Source organism: Cotesia typhae, unplaced genomic scaffold (genome assembly GCF_013202065.1).
Source record: "Cotesia typhae breed Kobodo isofemale line unplaced genomic scaffold, CoteBio_Ctyphae contig_20, whole genome shotgun sequence".
In the NCBI taxonomy this organism is placed as follows: Eukaryota; Metazoa; Arthropoda; class Insecta; order Hymenoptera; family Braconidae; genus Cotesia; species Cotesia typhae.
In genome coordinates, this window is record NW_027423725.1 from 6696543 (window position 1) to 6717323 (window position 20781).

The window sequence follows — 20781 nt, forward strand, 5'->3', positions numbered from 1 at the left end:
TTGTTGATGCATAATGATCCGTAGTATCACTTATTATGCAAAAATTCATGTTCGATACTATATTTTTGTCATTTTTATAATATATAGCAAAAGGATGAATAGTTGCTTGAGAGTTATTGTAATAAAAAGCTTGAACAGAATTCTGAATGACGAAGGAGTAATTTTTGGAAAAATCCATCATAATAATGCATGTATCTGCTTCTAAATTAGTTTTGCAGTAACTAAAATATCGTTTTTGAGCATCTGCTACATAATGATGTTGAGTCAAATTCCAAATATTACTATAAAATCCTGATTTAAAATCATCAGTCTTTTCTGTGACAGTTTTTAATGATGCTCGACTTCCTTCATCTATCCAACTCTTGTAACTGATATTTTCTTTCTCAAATTCTATATCATTTTCTGCAAAGACTTTTTTTATTCCCAATATTTTCGGACAATCATCACATTCATGAAGCATACAATTTCTATTATCGATGTTACAAACAGTACTGTGTAATAAATCACGGTACTTAATTTTTCTAGTTACAGCATAAATTTTAAGTTTTACATTTTCATGTTGCGCACAGACACAGATGATGTGGCTTCCAGGATCTCTCGCATGAATAATTTCGATTGGTTTCAAGGAAGCAAAGTAAGAAAACTTAGGTAACTTTTCATTAGTACCTGAATTATCATCAATGAATTTATGATACAGATCATGTACTGTATACAATAATAATTTTTTCTGAATAAAAGTTATCTGCCCTTGTTCATTTTTAGTAGTAACGTAATCCTTTTTTCCAGGATAAGTAGATGAATTTTCATCACTTTTCAAATTTTTTTTCTTTCGTGGTTTTTAAGATTTTCTGGATAACCTGGATTATAAATAAATTTGTGATTAATATTGACCAAATTACAATGCATTAGAAAATAATTGTTAATTCTTGATAACTTACCTTGCATTTATCTAAATTTATTCAACTTTAACCACATATAATTCGTGCAACTGAAATACTGTGAAACTTTCGGTAATGTCCAGTGTTTTGGTAACAAAGATAAATACTCCAATTTTTCCGAAAGAGTTTTGGCGTTGTCATAGAAATATCTCAAATTCATAATCATTTCTCTTAACGCAAAACTATCTTGATATAAATTAGTATTTACTGGATCGGGTATTGTTATATTCAAGTCTGCTACTTGAGATAATTTTTCGGCGAATTTATCAGAGACCGCCTGAACTAAATTTTCAGCTTGAACTTGATGTTTGGTTTTATAAAGTGCTTGCTGCTCATATAAAGGTAAATCTAGAGTACTCAAAATGTGATTAATATCTTGTTTATCTTGACTTGCAGTCATAAATTCAGAGCCACTCGACGTTATACAAATAGAATTAGTAGAGTTAGTACTCTGAGAACAATGAATAATTTCTTGGGTAGTAGTTTTATTCATCTCTGAAATTCTAAGCCGAGCAGATCGTCGTAATTCTTTTTCATCATAAACAGTACCTTCTTGAATCATATCGATTTGGTCAGTGGTTTCTTGCGATGTACTGCAATTATTTTTTTCTTGAGATGAGATTTTTTGACGTAAATTATTTTCACATCGTTTGCATATTTTATCACCAGGAATAAGCTTCAACAAAAGATTAGTTGAAATACTCAAACAAAGCTCCAAACTTAAAATTCTTAAGTCACCACGAACATTTTTTTTGTGGATTTGGAATGGATCACAACATTTACGAAATTTCACACTATAATAATTCAAATAATCACATTTATGGTGATCACAAATTTTTGAAATATTGTTAGCATTATTGAGTCTAAGCTTCAATAGTAAACGATCTTCATTTGAAAATTGATCAATATTATGTAGGGTTTTCAAATTGGAGTAATCAGTCAAGTGACACTTAGTAGACGTAAGTTTTCCTACATCACAGACTTCCATTTTTCTTAAAATTTGGGTAATAAATTTTGGATACAACAGAGGTAATAAAATGTTCCAATAATTTCCACTAGTTGTTTGAATAAAATTAAATTTAATCGAAATTGCGGTTATGAAATTAGTAAACGGTTGACATAGTACACAAGTGTGAGAAATACAGAACTGCAACTTCGGAAAATAATTAATATAATATTCGTTTACAGTATTGACTGCTAGATGGCAAAAGTAATGAACTGTAGAATTTAAATGATTTCCGAAAGTTTTATATATACTATTTAACTTTGATCGTTTTTTAGTTAAAAAACATCACATTTTCACATGTAATAGAAAAAACTAAACATCAAAAAGAAAAATTTCAAAATAAAAATATACGCAGTATATAATGGTTATATTGAAAAAATATTTGTTGAGTTTTTTACGTTACATTTACGTAATTTTAATCGTGTAATAAATTAATATGGCCAGCATAAGCAATAAAAAAAAGAATAAGCAACTTCATAATTGAATTGGAAAATAATGATTTTCATCGATTTTACGAATATTTAAATATTTATAGGAAATTGCCAGAGTTTGGGCCGAAAAAATCCACTTGAGGAATTATTCTAGATATAAAACAGAACACTTTCCTGCATTTTTTATGTAATTTGGAGTAGTCAGAAATGTGTACTAAGCGGTTAAAATAAGCAATTTTTGAAAAGTCATTAACTTTAAGATGAAATGTTTGGTGACGATTTGAAAATTGTAATTTTACTGGAATTGTCATTGTTTTTAATTATGAAATAAAACAAGGTTCAGCCGTCTAGGGGTATACGATATTTTTTTATAGAAACTAGAGAATGTACTCAACAAGACCTGACATAAATCATTCGATTCATGCTTGAAGTATTGGAGAACTGAATTTTTAAATGTACCCGCATGAAAAAAAAATATATGAAAAAAATATATTGGAAAATATATGGAAATTATATGATAATATATTTAATTGTATATAAAATTTTATAAAATAACATATAGTTGTTTTCGCCGATTAAATATATAATTATTATAGTTTTGTACATAGATTATTTATGTATATAATGTTATATATTTAAAATCATATATTATTGTATATATTGTTTAACATATATTTTATTATATATTTTTGAATATATATGTTACTGTATATTTTCAGAAATATATTATATTATATATTTTAAGTCATATATTTTATAATATATCCTTAATCATATTTAATATTATGTATTAATATTATTATTTTTTTAATTCCTGTATATGTATAAGTAATTGCCATATAAGTTTATTGAATTTCAAAATTTATTTTAATTAATTAATTTAACAAATATCAATAATTTGATTAAATAAATAAACATGTTTGATAAATAAATAAATATTTGTGGAATAAATAATCATATTGATTGAATAAACTTCATTCAATGTTTGGCCCTAATGATTCTCGTGTTCAACTTCATTAGGCTCAGCGGCCACTCGATTTTTGCGACGTTTGTCTTCAAGCATGTTGTTGATGGCTGTTCCAAATAACCCGCGCTTGTAATGTCGACAAAATTTATTCATTACAGCTTCTGTAATTACACACGTTTAATAACTTAAGAAATTCAAGGGTTAAAATGTTGGTGATTGGTTTGAATTACGGTTGTATATCATACAGAATATTATTGTATAATATGAGTAATTATATACAAGGGGAGCTTCACTGTTTTTTAGCCATAAAAAATCGATAAATAAACATTTTTGGAAATTTTATTGTTAAATTATTCATTTCCACGGCGGATTTATGATAAAATTTTACCTTTAGCGAAAAAAATATCGTTTGAACAAAGATAATTGTATTTAAAAAGTGTCCAAAATCAAAATTTCTTTTGCGTATCAAAAACTGAACAATTTTTAAAAAATTTCCGAAATATTAATTTAATTTTTTTTTTGGTATTTTTCCAAACACTTTTTTTCAGGGATCAAAATATTCTTTCAAAAATTGACATTTTTGAATTTTTTTTTTCCTTTAAATTGTTTAGTATCTGATGAAGTTCAACGAAAAAAAATAAATAATTGGTCGAAATAAAAATGTTATATTGATTTCGTGTTTCAAAACAACTGGAGCTCTTCTTCTATATGGGGTATTCCATGCCAAATCGACCACTTTTGACCCCGACCTTTTTCGATTTGGCCGAAAGTTTTCCATCCTTTTCTACCCTATAAAAAACGGTTCTCAGAATTTTTTTGAATTTTTTTACCTAACTCCAAAAAAGTTATGAATTTTTCAAAAAAATGGCTTTTTTATTTTCAAATAGCCATAACTTTTTCAAAACTAAACATTTAGGTACCTTTTTTTTTTTTTAATTTTTGTTTTTAGATGTACTTTCCGATAAAAATATTAAAAAATTTTTGTAAGTCAATACATATGGAATTTTTCAGTTTTTTGACAAAAATCAATGATTTTTCGAAGTTCGACATTTTTTTTTTTTTATTTTTTTTTTCTAAAATAAACTTTAATCAATTCCACAGTTATCCCTGTAGAACCCAGATTGGGCCGATTTCTCTTTCTATTTTTTTTATTCAATTGAAAAAATATTGTTAAATTTTCAAAAATGGAAAAAAAATTTTTTTTCATAAATTTTATTTATATAATGAGATAAATACAATTCAACGATTTCACGGCATTATATTCACAATTTAGAGGCTTCATCGATGACTGTATTTAGTAAGATTCAAATTTTAATATATCAATTAGATCGATAAACTAGGGATAACAATTATCGACTTACCTATAGCCAGTAAACTAGATGCTATAAGCTAGTATGTTTTGATTAAAAGTGCGGCTTTTTCATTTTGAGATCTAAAACATAACCTATAAATCTTTTGTGCAATCTAGTGTTTTATAAAAGATTGTCATTACATTTGTTGTATAAATAAATAATTTCTCTAGTTTATAAGCGCTTTTTTAATTTGTCTTTATGGCGTCAAAAAAGGTGTTTGATCGGTGTTGTAATCCTTTTGAGTTGGAATCTCATTTTAAAAAAATTGGTTTACGTCCGGCGACTGATATTATGAAAGTAACGTTAGGATTAGATGATAATTATTTATTATGCAGTTCATGTCGAAAAAAAGCTTCAGAGTTAGTGAAGCAACAAACAAATGCTCGTAATGATCCTAGTGCTGATGTAAGTGACCGTGAAGACAACTATAGTGACAATAATGACAACAATGATCAGGCTGATAATGATAGTAATACAACTGCCATGGATCTCCCATTATCCTTATCATTCCGTAAGTTTTTTTAATTATTTATACGTTACTTGAATACATTTCTAGTAGCTATATGTTTCACTATTATTTTTTAAGGTTCCATGTCATTTGATAGCGAACCCAAAGCATCACAATCAAGCTCAGAATCCCAAGTTAGCGCTGCAACTCAATTACCCGTAATAAACCATGCATTAGAATTGTTAAATCAATCACCGATTCCATCGAAAAAATTGAATGATAATCAATTTTTGAACAATAAAATAAATCGGGTATCCGACAGCTTTAAAAAAGTTTTGCTTTCTTCTTCAGATGAAGAATCGATTGATGACGATGGTGAAAATTTTCGCTCTCTAATTAAAATGTTGTATGATAAATTCAACGATAAAGAAACTGATAAGTCTTTGAAAATACAAATTTTAACATTATTACCTGTAAAATGGAGTGAGAGACGTATTTGTGAAACTATGAATACATCAAGACATTTGTCAAGAGTAGCAAAAAATTTGGTTGAAGAAACGGGTTTACTTTCTACACCTGAATCGAAATTAGGTATGGGTAGCGTAAAATCGATGTTTTAAATACACTTGAAAACTAAATTACTCAACATTTTTGTATAGGGAGGACAATTACTGATCAGGTAAAATTAAAAGTTGAAAATTTTTACAACGATGATGAGTATAGTGCTCAAATGCCCGGTATGAAAGACTTTGTATCAATTCGAAGTGATGATGGTAATCGGATACACGTCCAAAAAAGACTTATCCTGTCTAACTTAAAAGAATTATACCAATGTTTCTGTGAAATAAATCCTACTGAGAGAATTGGATTTTCAAAATTCGCTTCTTTGCGACCAAAACATTGTGTGTTAGCAGGGGCAAGTGGAACACACACCATCTGCGTGTGTACGATTCATCAAAACGTAAAGTTAATGATGCTTGGTAATTATCAAATTAATTAATAATTATAAATGCGTGAATTTTAAGTTTACTAAATTACTGTTATTTTAGGTGCAAATATTTATTCTTTGACAAGGAACACAGAAAAGCCCATTAAACACTACAGCGATTACTTGAGCATGATTATATGTGAAAATCCATCTTTTCAGTGTTATTTAGGTGGATGTAAAAACTGTCCTGGGGTCGATGAGTTGAGTAAAATTTTACTAAAATGTTTTGAGGACCGGGAAATCGAGAATATTACATATAAATATTGGATATCAAAACCGAGAAGTAGTTTAGAAACTATTATTAAGCCTACAGAAGAATTTGTGGAAAAATTTTGTAGTGAGTTAGAAATTCTTCTACCTCATTCGTTCATTGCTAAGGAGCAAGCCCAATTCTTGAAGACATTGAAAGAAACATTGAAACCAAACGAATACGTTATTATTTGTGATTTTGCAGAAAATTATGCCTTCGTAGTACAAAATGCGGCAGCTGGTTTTCACTGGAATAATAATCACGCAACAGTTTTCCAGTCGTTATTTATTATACAGTAAATAACAAACTTGAACACAAAAGTTTTGTAATTATCTCAGATTCTAACAAACATGATGCCGTTGCTGTTCATGTTTTCATCGAAATAATAACTGATTACGTGAAAAGTCTTCCTGAACGTTGTAACAAGATTTATTATTTTTCTGATGGAGCTCCTCAACAATTTAAAAACTTTAAAAACTTTGTAAATTTATATTACCACAAAGATGATTTTAATATTCCTGCTGAATGGCATTTTTTGCGACTGCCCATGGGAAAGGTCCGTGTGATGGAATCGGTGGTATTCTCAAACGACTTGCAGCGAGAGCAAGTCTCCAACTCGCGGTAGACAAACAAATAACGACACCAGAAGAACTTTTTGAATGGGCTTCTGCACCGGATAACTTGCCGAATATTATAGTGAAGTTTTCCCCAGAAGAAGATTATGACACAGCAGTAAATGATTTAAATGATCGATTTTTGAAAACGAAACCGATTACAGGAACTCAACAACTACATTGTATAATTCCGGACAAAAATGGTTGTTTACTAGTTAAAAACTTTTCGAATTCGAATGAACACAGAATTTGTAAAATATTTAAACGACAGAGAGAAAAGTAATTAATTTTAGCTGCATCAATTATTGATCTTACTAATAACAGTCATCGATGAAGCCTCTAAATTGTGAATGTAATGCCGTAAAATCGTTGAATTGTATTTATCTCATTATATAAATAAAATTTATGAAAAAAAATTTTTTTTCCATTTTTGAAAATTTAACAATATTTTTTCAATTGAATAAAAAAAATAGAAAGAGAAATCGGCCCAATCTGGGTTCTACAGGGATAAGTGTGGAATTGATTAAAGTTTATTTTAGAAAAAAAAAATAAAAAAAAAAAAATGTCGAACTTCGAAAAATCATTGATTTTTGTCAAAAAACTGAAAAATTCCATATGTATTGACTTACAAAAATTTTTTAATATTTTTTATCGGAAAGTACATCTAAAAAACAAAAATTAAAAAAAAAAAAAGGTACCTAAATGTTTAGTTTTGAAAAAGTTATGGCTATTTGAAAATAAAAAAGCCATTTTTTTGAAAAATTCATAACTTTTTTGGAGTTAAGTAAAAAAATTCAAAAAAATTCTGAGAACCGTTTTTTATAGGGTAGAAAAGGATGGAAAATTTTCGGCCAAATCGAAAAGGGTCGGGGTCAAAAGTGGTCGATTTGGCATGGAATACCCCATATATTTCATTAATATATTATATTTTATATTATTATCCAAATGTTGAAATTTTTTAATTTTGAAGCAGTTCAAGTTCAAAGCATTAGTTACTGTAGAAAAATATACCCTCAACAGCTTTAATGATATTCTTATCTAATGCCGGGCGAACTGGAGCATTTTTATTAATTTTACTGGAACCACCACGCAAATTACTAGCCAATAAAACTTCATCCGGAAAAAGTGCCTCAACTAACGATTTACCCATTCCATGAAATGTATCACGAGTATCTGCAGTATCCCATTGTTTGCGAGAAACAAATACATTCGATCCTTGGTGACCAATTTCAATCTTAAAGAAAAATGAAAATTCTGATTTTATTACTTTAAGTTAAATTAAAGAAATTTATAAATTTCAACAGAAAAAAATACACTGTATAAAACAACAAAAAAAATTTCAGAAGACTTCCATTGTAAAGTAAAAATCTAAGTTCTCGAGAAAAAAATTTTCTTGGCTTCAAAAAATTATTTTACTACTAAAATTTTCTGTCGTTCAAAATATTATTTTAAGTCAAGAAAATCAGTTTCTCAGCGTAAACTTATAGTGTGTATCAGCTCTGACGCACAACTCTATAGCTGTTGAGAATATTTATATTTATATTTATTTTGCAGAAAATAAAATGTTTACTGGATCATCCTCATCACCATGATGATTTGCACGGTTGTTCTGTCGTTCAATCAAAGCCGCTTGAGTCTGTTTTATGTCTTTGACTTCGGCACACAGTTCCGAAAACTTATTTATTATCATTTCACTATCTGAAATTTATATCGTTATGTTTATAAATAGTATTATCAATATTTCAAATAATTTTCTAATAATTAGTGTTTTTTGTTAATTTAAAAAATAAAACAAAATAAAATCATTAATAGTTTTGAAAAAACATTTTTCAAGAAAAAATTTATACTACGATGCTTTTGATGATTGACAGAAGTATTGTCCTGGAGAACTTCGGGAATGTCATCATCACTACTCGAAAGGATAGTTTCCTCCTCAAAAACCTTATCACAAAATACAAAAAACAATGTAATTAATAAAATAAAATTATGACTAAACTAGAAAAATTATCTTACTAGGGGAGTAGTTAAACAGGGGGTGCTACTCAATCGGTAAACAGACTTATGGGTTTGTGTCCATACTAAGGGATCTACATTACCGATTGTAGGTTCGTGATAAGTATCATCTGTAGATGTGGACGACCTGTTTTATCGACAGTTTGAGGATATGGTCGAGGTTTTGCAGGTGGCGCTGGTGGTGAATTCCGCCGCCATCTTACTGTCCGCCATTTTTAAAATTTATCCGCCATTTTGAATTGTGAATCCGTCATTTGAATCCGCCATTTTGAATCCGTCATCTGGTGGCTGCTATCAGCCATTTGAATCCGCCATCTGGTGGCTGCTATCTGAAATCCGCCATTCTGAATCCGCCATTTTGAATTTGCTATCTGAAATCCGCCATCTGGTCACCGCTATCCGCCATTTTGAATTGTGAATTCACCATTTTCTTAAAAAATGCACCTGTGATCTCAGCATCAATAATAGTTGCTTAGATCACAGGTGCATTTCATTGTTTATATTCCGAAAAGATTAATATATTCAAACTGTACGTATGAGGAGTACATGCGAGAAGATACGCCATCTGTCGAGATTTCTGTCTACTTCTAAACAGGTCTGAACCTGTTCAAGGTCACGGTAACTGCGTAGTTCTCTTTGCTTTATTCCTAACTGCGTAGTAGATGACGTCATCATACAGGTCTGAGCCTGTTCAAGGTTGCGTAACTGCACAGTTTTCTTTGTTCTATTTCTAACTGCGTAGCAGATGACGTCATCAAACCGTTTTTGAGGTAAAGGAGTGGGGGTAACTGCGTAGTATCCTCTGGCTATAAAAGCAGCGCGCTCAAGCCGTACTTCACAAAAACGAAGTACATCTCTCGTGATTAAACAATATTCAGTGTTATAAAATATAGTGAAGTTCAATGTTGTGAAGTACGCGAGTATAGTCCAGTGTACAAAAACTATTGTGTAGTGTACATCATCTATAAACAGTGACATAACCTTTAAAAGTGTACATAACCTATAAACAGTGTATATAACCTATCAACAGTGTATTTTCTCGTGTAAATTCAGTGTGTATATAACCTACAAACAGTATATAACCCATAAACAGTGAACATAGCCTATAAACTGTGTACATAACTTACAGTGTACATAACCTATAATATTGTGTAAATAGATAGTAGTTAAGTGTGTGTCTTTCCAAGATGGCCCAACCTAACCTCATTGAGGCTTTAAAAAACTTGGTGGATACAATTGCAACCTCGTATGCTGATCTGTTGGGAGAGCAGCTGACTGATGAACATCGTGAAAGGTGTTCACGAGTGTGTAACGAGACCATTGAATACTTCAACATAATATTACTGGATCCTGGAACAACAATTCAAGTGAGACGAAGTGTTCAAGCGCACATCAACCAACTCAACTGGTTTCCCGATCAGTTCTCCAGACTCGGTAACCAAGTTGTTGGTGGAGATCTCAACCAAGGAGTCAAATGGAAGGACTTGGAGAATGCTTTTGCTGGCAACATCCAGACTGGATGTGTTATCAATCAGCATCACAAAGATCCAGCAACATTCCTCCAGGCCTCACGAGACACCATCATTAACAAGGTGCAGAGTGACTTTAGAGATTTGGCAGGGTTGAAAGTGAATATGGAATTCTTCTGCACATTCCGGAAACATCAACAAGATATTGAAGAGCGGAAATCTTTTATTACTAAAAGCCGTGAGATTCTCCCTGCCACATCTCTTCAGGATTGGTTTAGTCAACATGTCTACGACAAATTACTTCAAAGAATTGAAGAATTTGAGCATGAGGGTTCCGGATGGAGTCTGCTTGGACCGAACAGCTTGATGGTGACCATGTCACGATTCACACCAACCCAAGTTGGAAACTCTACCTTCGTCAGATTGCCAAAAGATATTGTCAAGAAGAATGCGGTTACGAACATCCAGAACAATGATGAGTTCTGCTTCTTGTGGTGTGTCAACGCTGCCTTGCATCCACCAGTATTGGTTCCAGGCGACCCTACAAGTTACCGTCATTTCAGCGTTAGATTAAACTATGAAGGTATTCAATTTCCAATTAAACTTGATGATGTACCAAAATTTGAAAAAATGAATGACCTTAGCTTTAACGTATACGGCATAGATTCAGAATTCACGGGTAAAAAGTCTGAAAAAAGTACTATCATCCCGTTATATTTAAGTAACTTCGAGTCAGAAATACCGACAATTCATTTATTAATGATTAAAAAAAGTGTAAATTATACTGATAATTTAGATAATATTGAGTCAGTCTATTACTTTGCATTGATACATAATCTTTCTGGACTAATTAAAAGTCAAATAACTCTAGGTAGACATAAATTGTACATTTGTGATCGTTGTTTGAATCATTTCAAATTAGAAAAATGTTATTTAGAACACCGAGCAGATTGTTTTAAATCTAACAAAGTCCGCATGGAATTTCCCAGTGAAAAAAATAAAATTTTGAAATTCAAAGATTTTAAGTCCAAAGATACTGTACCGTTTGTAGTTTACGTGGATCTTGAATGCACACTCGAACCCCCAGGAGATGATGAAAAGATAGTTCATAAACATGTTCCACACAGTATTGCTTACTATGTGCATTGCAGCTATGACAACACACTGTCTAGATTCCAATTAAACCGTTCTCCTGATTGCATCAACTGGTTCGTTAAACAATTAGAGTCGTTAGCTCTAGACTTTGAAAAATTCTAAAGAATCCCATTAAAATGAAACCCCTAACCAGAGAGCAACAAGATAGACACAACCAGACAACTGAGTGTCACATCTGTGAAAAACCAATCACTTCTACGACAGATAAAGTCTATGATCATTGTCACTTTACCGGTAACTATAGAAACGCAGCTCATAAATCATGTAACGTTAATTATCAAAAATCTACAATTATCCCAATTGTCTTTCATAATTTATCCGGCTACGACTCACACTTCATAATTAAGTCCTTAGCTACAGTATTTGAGGGTGAAATTTCATTATTACCAATCAATAAAGAGCGTTACATTTCTTTCACAAAATCAGTTAAAAATACTTCAGTCTCTTTAAGATTTATTGACTCTTTTAGATTCATGACCTCCAGTTTAGAGAAATTAGCTTCATACCTTGATGACAAAGACAAACAGATTACGCGACTACACTACCCTGACCCTAACAAATTTAAATTAGCAATACGTAAGGGTGTATTCCCGTATGAGTACATTGACAGCATTGACAGACTAGATGAGAGACAATTACCTGACCAAGAATCATTTTATTCAAAATTAAAAAACTCAACTATTTCTGATGATAATTATGCTTTTGCTCAAGTAGTTTGGAATGAAATCGGTATCAATACGTTAGGTGAGTACTCAGACTTGTACTTGAAGACTGATGTACTTCTCCTGGCTGATGTCTTTGAAAACTTTAGACTTAGTTGTTTCAAGACGTACAATCTCGATGCACTTCATTTCTATACTGCTCCCGGTCTATCAAAAATGAGTTTGAAAAAAATTTTTATAAATTAATGAATAACGCAGTTTTCGGAAAGACGATGGAAAATGTAAGAAAATATAAAGATGTATATTTGAGAACGAAGTGGCAAGGTCGATATAATGTATCCGATTTAGTATGTAGACCTAACTTCCACAGCCTTACAATTTTCGATGAAGACATGGTTATAGTAGAACTTAAAAAAGCTAGAGTCTGCTTCAACAAACCAATATATGTAGGCTTTAGTATATTAGATTTATCCAAGACTTTTATTTATGACTTCCACTATAATTATGTGCTTGAAAATTATGCAAAAACCTCTAAATTATTGTACACTGACACTGACAGTTTAATTTACCAATTTAATGTACCCAACATCTATGAAGACATCAAACGTGATATTTCAAGGTTTGATACCTCCGATTACCCACTCGACAATGTCTTCAACATACCTCTTGTCAATAAAAAGGTTCTGGGACTCATGAAGGACGAGAACAATGGAAAAATCATGTCCGAGTTCGTGGGTCTCAGAGCCAAGCTGTACGCCTTCGAAATCCATGATCCTGAGAAGGAAAGAGATCGGATCAAGAAACGAGCAAAGGGTATCGGAGGATCAGCCTTGAAGACCATCACGTTTGATGACTTCAAACGATGTCTGTTTGAAAATGTATTGTTAAGAAAAGAGCAGTATATGATAAAAAGTAAAAATCATCAAGTGCACACAGTAAAGCAAGAGAAACTTGCTCTCAGTTGGGCTGATGACAAACGTCAACTCATTGAGGCAAGCACGGATACTGTGCCTTGGGGTTATAAAGGCTCACTAGTTTTTAAGAAAAGAAAGATTGTAGATGATGAAAATAATAATAAGAGACAAAAAGTTTTGTAATATTAAAAACAATGTAAATATAGTTTTAAGGTTCTGTAAATAAAAACAATATATAATTTGTGTTTTACATATCAGATTTATTGATCCAACTATTATGCTTAGTATCAAAACCTAGCCATTTAACATAGTATTTATTTCCACGTTTTCTAATTACTTTTTCAACAAGATATACATCTGGATATTTGACTTTGCTGAGTTCTTCGTTGTAAAATCCGCCTTCAATTGGTTGATCCTGATAGTCCACGAGCTTGTACGTCGTTGGATTCGTGTTCTGCACCGACTTGATGGTAAACATCTCGGTTGTCCAGTTTGACGTGTATCCTTTGTCAAAAACATGCTTGTACTTGCTGATTCGGACTTTGTCTCCAACTTTGAACTTCTGCTTCGATTTGGTTTTCAGTGGTTGATATATATTTTCCAATAGTTGTTTCTCCTGAGCAGCGGTAACATCAACAGGTTTCATTTTGATGGTACTGTGTTTGGTGTTGTTGTAAGTATTCACCAAGTCATCAAGTATATCAGTCCACTTGTAGCTGCCACGAGCTGTAAATTCTCGCCACATTTTATTCTTGAGTGTTCTATTGAAACGTTCACATATGGATGCTTTGAGATTGCTGAATGTTGAATACAGATTTATCTTGTACTGCTTCATCAGATCTTTGAATTCTTTGTTGTAAAACTCCTGATCAACATGGAGATTCTTAGGAACACGACCTTGCTGGAGTACAGACTTCATAGCACTAGTGACATCTCCACCACTCTTTGATTTAATTGGAACTGCCCAGGCATATTTAGAAAATATGTCTATGATTGTAAGCAGATACTTGTATCCTTTATTGACTGTTGCATATGGAATCATCTCAACCAAGTCGGCTTGCCAAGTCTCGTCGAGACCGCGGATGTCAACATGACGACGTTTATAGTTCCTGCGAGCTGGTTTGTGAAGCTCTTCAGCTATCACTGTCTTTTTGTCGTTCATTGAGTTTCTCAGTGAGATATTTGATATTATTTTGGTGAGAGGAAAGTACTGCTTTAACTTCCTCAATAGTCGTCTGCAAATTTCCCACAGCAGCTTTCAGTATTACTATTTAAGAGTGTAAATGTGAAATAATCTCTTTCTGTTCACTGTCTATACTTTTATTCAGTTCAGACATCTGTCTCAGTACAAACTGCACTGTCGCCGCATCATGTTCATTTGAAGGATTACCGAGATTGCACAGCCTTTTATTCTCAATGTTATAGTTTCCATCAGAAGTTACATTGAAACCTCTACCAGCTGGCCCTCGTTGACCTAAGTTATTGTCCAGTGGACGTCCAAATATATCGATGCTCATGGTTATGAACACTTTGACTGTCAGCGTGTGAATGATTTAATATTTCAGAAGCTTTTAATATATAACTCCAGCCTCCCTAAGCTCTTCAATAATTGATATGATTTCATTCGTGTGACTTGGATTTCCAGCAGCTTGAGATGCCATAAGTAGTCGCAAACGATCAACTAGTTCATTTGGATCATCCCAGTAAACATAGTCCATTGGTAATCTCTGTTTTCTTGCAATCATATATTTTGGTAACCCTTTACCGAACTTGGTGATAAAATCAGCAATGTATTTATTGAACTTGATTGTTGTATCTTCATAAATAGTACGATTTGGGTCATAATTTTTCCTATGAGCGTTGGTATGTTGAATTATGTCCAAGTACTTTTTCTTATCATCTGGGGTGATGAGTGCATCCTCTGGTGATTTTCTAAATAATAATTCCAACAACCCAGGAGTTATTGGATAATTTTTTTCTTTGACAGTTATTGTATCATTTGCAAATGAAATAGGTGAATCACCCATATGCATTTCACCGCGTTTTCTGCGTACACCATATCTCATATCATTATCTTTATGTTTTTACTTAAACGTTGTAGATAATTAGTGAGAAGAGGATTTCTACGAGCTGGAGTACTTGTTGATGGTGGTGGCTGAGTAATAGCAAGTGCTGTATTCTCAAATGAACTTTCATTATCTGTTATTAAACTGTTGTATACTTCTGGATCATCATATAAAGATTTTTCAACCTCTTGTTTTTCAACCTGTGGTTTTTCTTCTTTTTAATATTTTCCCCTTTCAACTTTGAAGATTCAACTATACTCTGGAGTGGTGTCACAATAGGCTTGAACATTTCCTCCATAGCTTTCTCAGCTGTATCTTTACCCAACTTCAACATCTTGTGCTTCCGTCGGATGGCATTGCTGGCTTGAGATATCTGATGCAGAATATCTTTCTGCTTTGATATTTCTTCAGGCTTCATGTTGACAGGTTAACGTCTACAGCATGTATGACTATCACACTCTAAAGTACCTCAATTTATACTAATGAAGCAGTCGAATCCTTTGCGATACCTACCACTGTTCAATTCACTGTCTTTATCTATTACCACAAACCCATATTTATTCCAACATGCCGAGCATAAATCTCTGAATGAGTTGTACGACATGTCTGTATTGACATGATCATTATAAATATGCTTCAGATTCATTTCATCTTGACGGAATAGCACGAGAAAGTTTGCATTATCTCTAATCAGATGCTTCGGTATTCGTGTATAAGTTTGACAGAGATAAAAGCTGTCTACATCCTTGTGTCGACCCATGCAGAAAAAAGCCTTGATGTGATCTTGTTTTTCACAAGCAACATCATCAAATATCATCAGGGCGTTAGGTTTAGCATCTTCAGGCTTGATTACAGCTTCATGCTCACTGAATGTGAAGAATCCAATACCATCAATCTGTTTAAGCAGCGTCTCCAGGAACTGATACTTTGGTTGGTTAAGAGACTTTGAGTAAAGATATATATTCTCAAACCTCAAACCGTTTGGATGTACAATAAGGGATAGTAGAGCGTTGGTCTTTCCACAGTTTGATGGTCCGCAAAACACTGCACGGATACTGTTGGGAAGTAATGCACCGTGTCGTTTGAGTTTCACACCGGTCCCTTGAACAATTTGATCAAAATTGATAACTGGCAACTGAGCTCTTGATTTGCTGCCCATGACTGCTGATTAGATTTTGAGCTCAAGAGGTATATATACCGGCTTATATAGATAAGCGAGTCAGTCTTTGATGTGACATGTCTGAGAGCAGACGTGGTGAAGGTTTATTCAAAAACATAATCAATAAGCTTCCACTTGAACTTCACATACCAGGATATCAGTATTGTGGTCCGGGAACAAAGTTAGCCAAAAGGTTAGCTCGAGGTGATCCAGGCATAAATCCTTTGGACTCTGCGTGTAAGGAACACGATATAGCTTACTCTAAAAATCGTGAAAATTTGGAAGCCCGTCACGAGGCTGATAAAATCCTTGCTGAGAAAGCGTGGCAACGATTTCAAGCAAGAGACGCTGCTATTGGTGAAAAAGCTGCTGCTTGGAGTGTGAATAAAATCATGAAGTTGAAAAGACGTTTCGGTATGGGTCTTAAAAAAGAAAAACCTATTACAAAGCATAAGACAATTAAAAGAAAAACAATGAAGCGTAAGACAGTCAAAAGAAAGACAACCAAGAAGAAGGATGTTGCTCTGAGACAGATTGTTGATGAAGCTAAAAAGTCTATGCAGCCTGGTGGAGATCCAGTTAAAACAGCTCTTGGAGGTGCCCGCAAAGCTGTCAAGAAAGTTGGTGGGAAGAAAAACGTTCGATTGCCTCGTATTCTACCAGTTCCATCAAAGATTGGTGGAGTACTTCCATTCTTGATTCCCCTGTTTGCAGGGTTATCAGCGGTTGGTGCTCTAATAGGTGGAGCTGCAGGTGTTGCAAAAGCTGTGAACGATGCCAGCGCAGCCAAAAATCAATTAGCTGAAAAGAAGCGTCACAACTTGAAGATTGAGGAAATAGCTGTAGGTAGAGGATTATACCTCAAACCTTACCGCAGTGGTATGGGACTTTATCTGAAACAATACCCAGAAGGAGCTGGCTGCAAGAAGTCAAAAAACCAGTAGAGCTACCACATCGAGCACTGACTAACATCGACTTATTAAAATATGTCAAGCTGCTTAAAATTCCAAATTTTCGAGGAGTTTTTATGAGAAATGATTTTCCAAAATCTGGACCAAAGACAAACGAATCAGCAATAATAAATTTAGATGATAAACTTGGACCTGGAACTCACTGGGTTGCATACAAGAAGAATCATAATCAAGTAATTTACTTTGACAGTTTTGGTAATCTACAACCCCCACAAGACTTGATGAAATATCTCGATGTAGGTAGCGTAAAGTACAATCATAAAAGATATCAAGACTTTGATACAATCATATGTGGACATTTGTGCTTAAAATTCCTGGCTGGACAACTATAAATTGAAGTGAGTCGGGACAACAAGCGTCAGTCATGGCAGAGTCATTCACCTTGACACTATCCGGAAACTCCTCCATACTGGAGGCAAATTATTTTCCGCCGATTGAGCTATCACCAACAAAAATTATGTACTTGGACTCGTTAAGCTCCTGACATTTAATTCAATACCAAATATTGATGTTGGTGCTAATAAATTTTATGTGTCATCAAAAAGATCCAAAAGAAGTACAATCAAGAGATTTCAAGAAATAACTATACCAACAGGGAGTTATGAAATTAAAGATATTGAAACTTATATAAACAAGACATTACCTGAACTAAGTTTCACTTTAAAAGCAAACAACAATGAGTTGAGAAGTGAAATAAGATGTGATCAATATATAAATTTTGAGCCTGAAGATTCCATTGGATCATTACTTGGATTTACCAACCGCGTGCTTGAACCTAACACAGCACATAAATCTGATTTACCAGTCAAAATATTGAAAATCAATGCTCTGAGAGTCGAGTGCAATATAACTACTGGATCGTACATCAATGGTGAGAAGAATCACACAATCCATGAATTTTTCCCGAGGGTTCCAGCAGGATATAAGATAGTGGAAGTGCCAACAAACATCATTTACCTACCAGTCGCCGTACGAGCAATACACAACTTGAGGCTCCGCATTGTTGATCAAGACGGGAGAATAGCAAATATCCGTGGCGAGACTATAATGATAAGACTGCATATAAAAAGTCTGTAATGGGTATCGTATATGAGACAAAGACTGGTAGTGGGTATAAAAGGTTTACAAGATGTCCAAAGATTACCAGTCAACATCAATCTCTGAAAGTGTTAACATATCAGAACGCAAAGTTCCTAAAAAGTCCAGGGTTAAAATTACGTGGAAAATTCACAAGATAAAAATAAATTTTTGTTGTCTAGCTTGTGTGATACCATGGCGGAAATCTTATTTTCGATGAGTCTATTGCACACTGTGAAGCTCATTCACACTTACCATATGCATCATCAATATTCAACAACAGTGATGAAATCAGGATTGCTGTTCAACATCAAGATCTGTGCTTGCTCCCTAGCAAGAGCACATTACATTTTTATGGAAGAATGAGGAAAGCTGATGGTACTGCTGTAAGTGCTACTACGAAGATGGTCAACATGGCTGTTTGTCATATGTTTGAAGAGATACGTTATGAGCTCAATGGTGTAGAAATCGATAGATGTAAGAATGTTGGTATCACCAGTGTTATGAAAGGATACGCTTCTCTGAGTCCGGGACAACAAAATATTCTGGAAAATGCTGGTTGGATTGTTAATGAAGATGACAACAAGCTGACTGATAATAGCGGTTACTTTGATGTCTCAGTACCGCTGAGTTTCATTCTTGGATTTGCTGAAGATTATCAACGAATTATCGTGAATGCCAAGCATGAATTGATACTGATCAGATCAAATACTGATCAAAATGCTTATGTTCTTACCGTTGAGAATGAAAATGTTTCAATTACGATTCAAAAATTGAGTGGATTGTACCATACATAACAATGTCTGACAAGCAAAAATTATGGTGCTGAATTACATAACCTCCGATCCAGCTATCCCAATCAGTTTCCGGACTTGGGAATTGTATGAGTATCCACTGCTACCAGCTACCAACAAGCATATTTGGGTAATCAAAACAACAAATCAGCTTGAGAAACCTCGTTTTGTTATCCTTGGATTCCGAACACCAAGAAAGAATCAATCGAATCAAAACGCAAGCGAGTTTGATCACTGCAGCATAAGAGACATTAAGCTGTTCTTGAACTCTCAGAGTTATCCATATGGAAATTTGAACCTCAACATTGTGCATAATCAGTATGCCTTGATGTATGATATGTACACAAAGTGCTTACTATGGGAAAGAAGCTGAACCGCTATTGGCTAAGAAAAAATTTCTAAGTACAGCACCTCTGTATATAATTAACTGTTCCAAGCAGAACGAGTCAATCAAGTCTGGACCTGTGGATATACGTCTGGAGTTTGAATCGTCAGCACAGTTTCCAAATCAAACTGCTGCTTACTGCTTAATAATTCACGACCGAATAGTTGAGTACAATCCCATCAGCAGCACTGTGAGAAAACTTACTTAATGGTACAGTTTGACCCCAAGCCCACCATACGTTACATGTATGTGTGGGACTTTGCATCCAGACAAGCGAGGAAAGGTCCATGGGAACAAGCAGCAAGAGACGGAGAACGATTTCGCCGACGAATACAAGAATTAAATAAAATTATTGAACCTGTACTGATTAATAAACTTATTGTAATTAAAAATAATCAATAAACTTAATGTAATTAAAAATAGCAAATAAAGAAAAAACTTTTTGTAATTTTGCGTTTTTAACTATAAACCTTACTATAATAAGTATAAAAATATATAAGATAAACATAACCTGTAAAATGAGTTAAATGGCGGGAAAGCATAAACATAACCTGTAAAAATGAGATGACGTCATCTACTACCCAACAGAAATAGAACAAAGAAAAACTGCACAGCTACGAGACCTTGAACAGGTTCAGAACTGTTGGATAGTGTCATATACTACATAGTTGAAAAATCTACTGTGTACTTTGAATAACCAATCAAATTATCAATTAACCAAGAAGAAATAATTGACCAATAAGATTATCGAGTGGTGGGGGTAAATCCAGAGATCGGGTTATAAAAGGTTGAGTTGACTTTAAGAGTCATCATTCAGTCACTTCTCGTTATCGAGAGCAGTAAGAATGGAGATCATTGTAAACATTCAAGGATTCAGAGGAGCTGATAATCGCTTCATTGTTAAGGAGTTGGCCTCAATAACAATTCAACATGATATTGATAATATTGAAGAGTTGTCATACACACTATTTCAACCGCCATATCACTGGAAGGTGTTACCAGTCAACTATCAACGTCTGAATACCTGGCTGATCCGAAATTATCATGGAATCGGTTGGAATGCTGGAACAACTTCATATTACAAGCTCAAAGAAGTTCTCAATTATTTAACTTGTAATAAAA

At 33.3% G+C, this 20781-nt stretch overlaps 1 protein-coding gene across 1 annotated transcript; it reads left to right on the forward strand.

The window, feature by feature from the left end:
* The first annotated feature begins 4474 nt into the window (after nucleotides 1-4474).
* LOC141537924 (uncharacterized) lies at nucleotides 4475-7005 on the forward strand. The gene is made up of 4 exons (XM_074259130.1): nucleotides 4475-5733; nucleotides 5802-6122; nucleotides 6192-6305; nucleotides 6884-7005. The coding sequence occupies exons 1-4, from the start codon at nucleotides 5286-5288 to the stop codon at nucleotides 7003-7005; spliced, it is 1005 nt and encodes a 334-aa protein (XP_074115231.1). The 5' UTR covers nucleotides 4475-5285.
* The last annotated feature ends 13776 nt before the right edge of the window (nucleotides 7006-20781 follow it).

What these genes read in the sequence shown, in the direction of transcription:
- LOC141537924 (XM_074259130.1), top strand. Translation starts at nt 5,286, where the DNA reads ATGTCATTTGATAGCGAACCCAAAGCATCACAATCAAGCTCAGAATCC. An exon ending in CGTAAAGTTAATGATGCTTG is followed by an intron (nt 6,123 to 6,191) that starts GTAATTATCAAA and finishes CTGTTATTTTAG; the next exon opens with GTGCAAATATTTATTCTTTG. An exon ending in TCAGTGTTATTTAGGTGGAT is followed by an intron (nt 6,306 to 6,883) that starts GTAAAAACTGTC and finishes ATTACCACAAAG; the next exon opens with ATGATTTTAATATTCCTGCT.